General features: G+C 54.3%; 3 protein-coding genes across 3 annotated transcripts; 2 read left to right on the top strand and 1 right to left on the bottom strand.

Moving 5' to 3' along the window:
- Positions 1 to 174: 174 nt before the first annotated feature.
- Positions 175 to 2,256, top strand: AYO21_11422 (hypothetical protein; the record flags this gene model as incomplete). The annotated part of the gene is made up of 1 exon (XM_022661316.1): positions 175 to 2,256. One exon carries the CDS (start codon positions 175 to 177, stop codon positions 2,254 to 2,256), a length of 2,082 nt encoding a protein of 693 aa, XP_022506386.1.
- A 691-nt stretch (positions 2,257 to 2,947) lies between these two features.
- On the top strand, positions 2,948 to 3,435 carry AYO21_11423 (hypothetical protein; the record flags this gene model as incomplete). The annotated part of the gene is made up of 3 exons (XM_022661317.1): positions 2,948 to 3,019; positions 3,105 to 3,227; positions 3,292 to 3,435. The coding sequence occupies 3 exons, from the start codon at positions 2,948 to 2,950 to the stop codon at positions 3,433 to 3,435; spliced, it is 339 nt and encodes a 112-aa protein (XP_022506387.1).
- A 638-nt stretch (positions 3,436 to 4,073) lies between these two features.
- Positions 4,074 to 5,735, bottom strand: AYO21_11424 (hypothetical protein; the record flags this gene model as incomplete). The annotated part of the gene is made up of 1 exon (XM_022661318.1): positions 4,074 to 5,735. One exon carries the CDS (start codon positions 5,733 to 5,735, stop codon positions 4,074 to 4,076), a length of 1,662 nt encoding a protein of 553 aa, XP_022506388.1.
- Between the last annotated feature and the right edge of the window lie 2,177 nt (positions 5,736 to 7,912).

Genomic DNA, 7,912 nt, shown 5'->3' on the forward strand with positions numbered 1-7,912 from the left:
GACACTAAGTTGACCGAGCTTTGCGCTTTGCCTCGTATTCCATCTGCCTTGCCCTGCAGGTTGTCAAGCCAGCTGAAGAGCAAAATATAACATCAGGAACACCTAGACGAGAAAAGAAAACTAGATCAACTACTGACCAAAGACCTCCGGGTGGTCAGCAGCCTCAGCGGCAACATGAATCCACTGGATCTAATGAGCAAGGGGTGGAGCACCGCACAAGGCTCCTCAGCTCCAGAGCCCTACATCTATCAACCATTGGAAGAAGAACACCAGGAGTTCCGACTGTTGAAGCTTGTGCCATCTCGAGACCCCAGAGAGCCTCTCAGAGCAACCATCGTGACCGTCCGCCCTGACTGGCGAGCATTGGCCGCCGATCCCGAGCATCAAGGTCCTCGGTGGACGGCATTGTCGTATGTATGGACTGATCCGGACGAGCCTACGGTCATCCTCGATGGACAGCAGCTCAGGGACACGCAGCGGACGGAGGAAATCCTTGTCGGAAATGCCGCCATCAAGATCACGTCGAATCTGTTCCATGCCCTAATGTTGATCCGCGGCTACGAGGAGTTCTGCACAATCTGGGCAGACCAGGTCTGTATCGATCAGTCCAACTTGGTTGAGAGGGCGAGCCAGATCCAGCTCATGCATATGATATTTTCCCTGGCGCGGAACGTTCTGGTGTGGCTGGGCAAAGCACTCAGAGCCTCAAAGACGCAGATGTTTGCACAAATGTTCGCGTGGCTTCACAGTCCCAAGCGCACCGGCCGGATTGAAGATGCCCCTTCGTTCGCGCAATTCATGGCCAAGTTGATGGGAGGAGAGCCGGGTTTGCATCCGCCTCCGGACGAGGACCACCACCTTTTCACCAAGCAAATAGCCAAAGATATCTTGGAAGACCCTTGGTTCAGCAGATCCTGGGTCATCCAGGAGGCGGTACACGCCAAAAACCTGCTCGTCTATCTAGGGCCGGTGGTCCTTCCGTGGGAAATGTTTGAGGAAGCCATCTTCGGGTTGTCATACTGGAGCATCCCGTGGAGTACGGCAGAGGATTCGGACTTGGCCACGTTTCATCGCGGTGGACTTCAGATGATCAAGAAAACCCGCGAGTGGCAGGAAAGTCGATACAAGGACGAGACGCTTCTCCCGTCGGCTCCCTTGTCCACTTTACTTCAGGGGCTCCGTGGCAGTCGAAGCACAGATGCTCGCGACAAAGTCTACGCCTTCTGGCACATGTCTGACCAGGAATTTCGAACCGAAAAGGGTTGGATACGTCCATTGCCAATCTCCTACGAGAGAGGTACACGGGAAGTCTATGGACGGACTGCGATGTACTGCATCGATACCGAGCTAAACCTGGACGTGCTCTCGTGCGCTTGCAAGCACGAGGCATCTCGGCAGGATTCCGAGTTTCCCTCGTGGATGCACGATTGGCAAGTCCATCCTGACCAACTCGGGTGTGCGACTGATGTGCATAATATCCTCCCACAGCGCGGATGTGACGCATACGCCGTCAACAGCGAGAGCCAGAGTGGCAAGGTCCCATTCGATGCTTGCGCAGGCCGTCTATCCGATTACGGAAGACCGCCCGATGAACCCAAATTCGCCTACAGTGAGGATTTTGACTATATTGGCTTGAGGGGAATCGCCTTTGACGAGATCCTGGCGGTGTCTTCAGTGGGACACTCCACCGCCCCGGAAACAGGCGTGAGTGTCGAGCAGCAGGAAATGGACTGGAACTCCTGGCGAAACTTCGCCATGGAGGAGATGCAGGGCGATCCGTACCCTGATCCGGAAACCCGCCTCGAAGGCTTTTGCCACGCCCTGACATTCGGCAACGTCAAAATTCCTGGACCCCCTAGCAAAGACCTGGTGCAAGAGTTCGAACTGTGGTGGTCTGCCGGGCGGCCTCTCCAATCTTCAGACTCTGCTCATTCCGCCGACTGGAGCCAAAGGCTACAGACATACAGGAGGTTTATGGGCAGCCCATTTCCTCACGGCCTCTACGTCGACAACAGGAGACTGTTCCGCACCGCCCGGGGTTACATTGGTTCCGCATGCGAACATGTCAAACCAGGAGACAAGGTGTGGATCTTGTGGGGTGGCGCGTTGCCATTTCTCTTGCGTAAAGATGAACAGAGGAACGGCTTGTACAGTGCCGTCGGAGGGGCCGTTTACATTCACGGAATCATGTTTGGGGAGGCCGTGGAAAAGGCGGAACAGGAAGGGAGGGAACAGGAATGGGTCTACCTTGGCTAGGTGCCTTGATGCCTAGATGGCTAGTGAGTGAAGTTCGATGATTAGGACCTCTTGATCATGGGCAGTAGTGCACAGTGACATGATGTTTGTCGAGCATATCAAGTTTTCCCGGTAACCAATAAAGTTGCTCCGCTTAACCCGATTTCGACTCTTACTCCATCTTCCACTTTTGATACTCATCCCGACACCCTGGATTTCTTGACGAGCGCCAGCAATAACACTTCTGGCTTGAATCTCGGATTTTTCAAAGCTCACCACCTCCTCCTACTTTGTCAATCAAAGTGTTTCAGGTCGATATCTATTACAAATGCTGGCATTGGCGTTGACGGCAGATCTCGAAGGGTACGATTTTCCATACCTAACCGAGTACGCAACGTCTCTCTTGACACTGATGGCCCTGCCGTTGCAGCGTGACCGACCTCGTCCCGTCTGATACAGCCGAATCGCCTTACTACTACACTTTCAAAGTCCAGTGTACGTCATGTCGTGAGATCCATGCGAACTGGGTCGGGGTCAGCCGTCATGTAAGTGCTCCCAGAGTCGCGCGGGGGCTTGTGCGACTGTGATGCTCCATTGCGTGTGGTGCTGCTCTTTGTTATTACCTCCGTACGACTGTGCCGTGGCCTGGGTTTGGGGCCCAAGTCCGTCCTATTGTCCGACCGCCTGGAACTCATCTGACCTCTCGCACAAAATGCAGGAGATGAACGAACAATCCGGGAGTCGGGGAGAAGCAAACTTTGTCTGGAAATGCAAGAACTGCAAGGTATGTGAAGACGACCTCTTCGTCTTCTCACGGAGGTGGCTTCAGGACATTCTCTACCGAGCTAACAAGGCCCTCTCCCACACAGAGAGAATCAAGCGCCACGATCAAAGCCGCCCCAGCAAAATACGAGCAAAATTCCCCCGCCAAACCAAAGAATATCATAGACATCGATTGTCGGGGTCTGGAATTTACCGACTTCAAGCCAGATGTATGTCGACATACGCGTCCAAGGTCTGTTGCGCACCTCTGACACTGACTGATACCTGCGTTAGGGAGAGTGGGAGGCTACGGGCATCGAGTCCGGGACCAAGTTTTCGGGCATTGACCTGTCGGAGGGAGAGTGGTTTGACTATGACGAGAAGGCCGGCGAGGAAGTCAGCATCAAAGACATCAAGTGGCAGATACGGCGAGCTTGAGGCCCTCGGTTGAGTTGGTCATCGGAAGCAACAACAGATTGTAAGAGGCGATGAAGGGGGGGGAGGGGGGAATGCTGACGAGGCTGTAGTCCAGCCTTGTTGTGGCGCAAGGCTGCGACGCGGGGTGATCAGTGAATCAATGGGGTGCATCTGCCCTCTGTGCCTCTTTCCAACCTTCTCACCTTCTCACTCTTCAACCCACCCCGCCTCGATGACCTGAGAGACGCCCTTACACGTTGGTGTACCACACCCGTCAATCCTTCCCTCCTTCGATTTCCTTTTCTCAAGTGATACGAAATGGCGTCTATTTCATCTCTCGTCTTAGCTGCTGCGAATTCCCCTCCCAAATGACTCGGTGCCTAGCCTACACTTCGGTCGCGAACCCCTCCACTGCCACCTCTGTCCTTGCATAGCTATGATCTGGTACTGGAGCTGATAGTTACAAGAGGGGGGCACGCTGCAAATGCAACAGATATTTGGGACCGGAGAATTAGGTCAAGAAAATGAAGTATACCATACTACAACTGCATTACCAGTGCAGACTGGTTTCGCCTCCGCTTTAAAAGGTGCGCCTGGACACTGAAGACTTTCAGCATGCGAAGGACGTCGAAGAATCATAATGGAATAATCTTGTGACGCTACAGCCGACACCCTGACCTACGTCCAGTCTTCCCGATAAACTTGTTCAACACATTTTTGGTGATGATTTCGGTACAAGGGTCACGCTTCTTCAACCCTACGACCCATTCCGCCGTGCCCGCGCAGAAGACCTCCCCCTTTTGGCGCGTAAAGGACGCAATCATGCCTGAGCCGTACTTGAGACCTTTGAGATAGTTGGGCATGTTGGTCGACCCGCCCTTCTGGGGTTTGAAGAGAGCTTGCATCAGCTCAATCTTGTCCCTCGTAGGACCACCGATAGGCTCCGAACCATTCCAGCGGTCTTCTTCGCCCAGCACCGCGGGACACATGGCAATGATTTCCAAGGTGGAAGGTGCGCCGTCTTCAAAGGTAGGGTATGGCAGACCTTGTCTAAAGGTATACTGACAGCCATCCACCTCAAATGCGGCAATGTTCACGGGGTTCCCTCCAAAAGTGTCGCCGTAGAACAGCTGCGTGCCGTCAAGCGCCCAGTGGTCTGGCCTATAGACGAGAAACCCTCCCGAGGAGCGCGGAGTAGCGACACCGTACCGCGCGTACACACCTGTCAATCCACAGAGTCCGACGGTCTGTGCGGCCGGGCGCTGGATCTCTGGCCATTCCCATGACGTTGTGGTCCGTTGCGGGTTCGCCTTGCTCTCGGGGTCATTGTCTGGAGTTCCATAATAATACTGTGTTTTCAGATCCGACGATAATCGGACCTGTTTGGCAAAATTGCCACCGAAGCGCGCAAAGGACCCTCCTCGGTCCACAAACTGATCGATTGTGTCACGTTGCTCCCAGGTCCAGTACTCGTCATGACCGACTATCACGGCGCACCGGTAGCCGTCGAGAGGGGATGCCGCTGTGTCTTGGAGGTCCGTTTGAGTCATGTGGTGAATCCGATACCCAGCAGATTCGGCCCAGAGTACAAAAGGACGCTCGTACGTGGCGTAGCCTGCGTCGGCATAGTGTCTGCTGTAGCGCCAGTACCACGAATACTCGAGGGAAAGGTACCGGGGCGTCCAATTAACACCTGGCATGAAGTCACCGGTGCCTTCTCGAGGTGCATTGTCCGGGATCCGAATCATGCCTCTCGCAATCGGCCGCTGCGTGCTTGACAGTGGCGTGGGAGTGTCGTTTTGATACCCATCTGGCAACCCACGGTAGTGATTGGCACCGCCCCAGTCGTTATAGGCCAAGACGGTGCACGTCGTGTGGATGAGCACGAAGTCGGCGTCCAAGGGATTCTTTGCTTTGACGATGAAAAACCCCTCGCGCTCGCGTATGCGTCGATGGCGGTCCGTCGCTCGAATGATGACCACGTAATACCCCGGCGACCAGGTTTCCTCGTCCAGAGGTATCGACAGGGCCTCCGGCCAATTGCAGCCAACGGCATAGGCGTCTGAGGGAGTCTCGTGCTGATGTCCCGGCAGGCCCTTCTCGTGGAAGGCAGACAGAGGTGTCACTCCGTCTTTGATGATTTCGATATCGTACACCGACGCCGCCGAGTATGTTCTAAGCGAGACGGATTCGTGTTGGTGGTATGAGAACTTGTCGCAATATACCCAAATGTCCAAATTACCAGGTTCTGTGCCAGGGAATTCTACCAAGCCGCCTGGGCGTGACCAGGCATAGTCGGGCTCTGAAGGTGGTCGTGCCATAGTTAGTACTTCTCTACCGACGAGCCCAGCCTCGTTACTGTCGTCACACAATGAATAAGGATGCGTGTTGAGTGAAAGGTGGTTTTGAGTAAAATTTCAGCCATTGATTTACTTGTGTACTACCCAGCAGAAAAGAGTACTCAGTACACAGGTCTGCAATGCCACGGATGCACGGCATGGAGATCATAGTCACAGTCGTATCCACTTGACAAGGTTGCTGATAAGGAATTTGGACGAGGATCAATGTGTAATGACTAGGCCCATTGTTCAAGCCACTTCTGGAGTATCCCTCACAGGGTTTCTATGTAGCCACGTGGGGACCGGACAGGGCTGTTGTCTACCAGGAATGGCCGAGAAAGAGGGCAATTAGATCGTGGGACGGCGAACAGACTGCGAAACGACGCTCTGTTTCCTATCATGGGACCCGATTGCCTCTTTCTTTATCAGTTGCAGCACCTAGGACTACAGCGCAACTCTTGGAGCAATGTTTAGTTGGGCACTGGTTGAACTCCTCAATCAAGCCTGAACCCGATATGCACTCCCGTAGGCATTAGCGTAGGTACTCGGTATAAGACCTCGACAGTCTAACCAAATACGGAGATTTTAAGAGGACAAGCTTTCATGGCCACTTCTCCATTCCCTCGATCAACCGAGTTATTTTGCCTTTGGCGGGGGGTTACTATATCGACGCACTAACCCGGTTCGGTGGCCTTTTGCAGGATAGGGTTATCGGCACATCACCGTGTACCGAGTACACATGAAAAATCCAGATCCCCAGAAACCCAGGATTGTGGGAAACCTCCAGTCAGAAGAAAGCGGCGCACACTTTTCATCGACCGTCGAGACACACAGACAGAAGAAGGAATGGTTCTGGACTGCCCCAATGCCTATCTCACACTCGGTGCAGATCCACCCTTATCAATGTCAATGTCAATGTCGTGGATGTGATTTGCGTGGTGGGAGGTCGGCAAGGCAGCGCAGCGCAGCGCAGGACAAACATGTCCACGCTCGGTCGACTATAGAAAGATCTCGTGGCTCTTTCTCGACATTGTCTTGACCAATCTACTCACTCTTCTTTGGTCTTGATTCTCATCTCTCTCTCTCTACACACGCACTTGTTGGGAAAACCTTTGTGCCTCAGCAACAAGTGCGCAAGTATGTCGCACGACGACGCTGAATCCCGTATCGAGGCAGTGGGAACGACAAAGCTCGTGAACTGTGAGTACCCCCGATTTATGTCTGCGTTGGCGTGGGATTTGGACATTGGCTGACTCGCTCTTGAACTCGCAGTCTCTGAGAAGGGAGATGGCGCCGACAAGGACAGCAGTACCATCATCTTGATCCCCACGCCGACCACAAATCCCAACGACCCCTTGGTATGTCTCTCCTTTCTAACCCAAGGCTCTGCAGAACAGACTGGCTGATTGAGGTACTTCAAGAACTGGCCTCTCTGGCGCAAGTCTTGGTTGTCGACTGTCACGCTGTTCTGGTGTTTTATGATCAATGCATCGTGAGTGCCCCTTTCTTCCCCTTTTTCACCACTGTCTTCCTGTGGGGGAAGATGGTATTGATTGACACCTACTCACTCACGTCTGCAGCATTGCCTGGACTTCCCCAGCCTGGGATCTCTGGGTAGCGGAATTCCCCACGACCTACACGGCCCTCAACAACACCCAGTCCGTTCTCGTCTTCACATGTGGCATTGGGATCCTCTTCACGCAGCCCATGGCGACCAAGTACGGACGCCGGCTGCCCTACATCATCGGGTCCGTCCTCGTCCTCGCCGGTCTCGCGTTCGGCGCCGCCATGAACTCGATCAACTTCATGTGGGCGTACATGATCCTGTCGGGCTTCGGGTCCGCGCCGAGCTACTCGCTGAACGAGAGCAGTCTCCTGGACATCTCGTTCCTGCACCAGCGCGGCCGACTGATGGGCATCTACGCGCTGGTCCTCCAGTGCGGCAACTTCCTCCCGCCGATCGCGTGCGGCTTCATCGTCGACTCGCAGGGCTGGCGCTGGGTGCTGAGATACCTGTTGATATTCCAGGGAATCTCGGCACTGCTCATTATCTTCAGCGCCGAAGAGACTGTCTATCCCCGCCAATCACAGATTCCCGTCCACGTGGGCAAACCTGTCCGGCGGCCGCCCTGCATGACCACCACCACCACCACCACCAC

This window comes from Fonsecaea monophora (genome assembly GCF_001642475.1).
Source record: "Fonsecaea monophora strain CBS 269.37 chromosome Unknown Scaff158, whole genome shotgun sequence".
NCBI lineage: Eukaryota > Fungi > Ascomycota > Eurotiomycetes > Chaetothyriales > Herpotrichiellaceae > Fonsecaea > Fonsecaea monophora.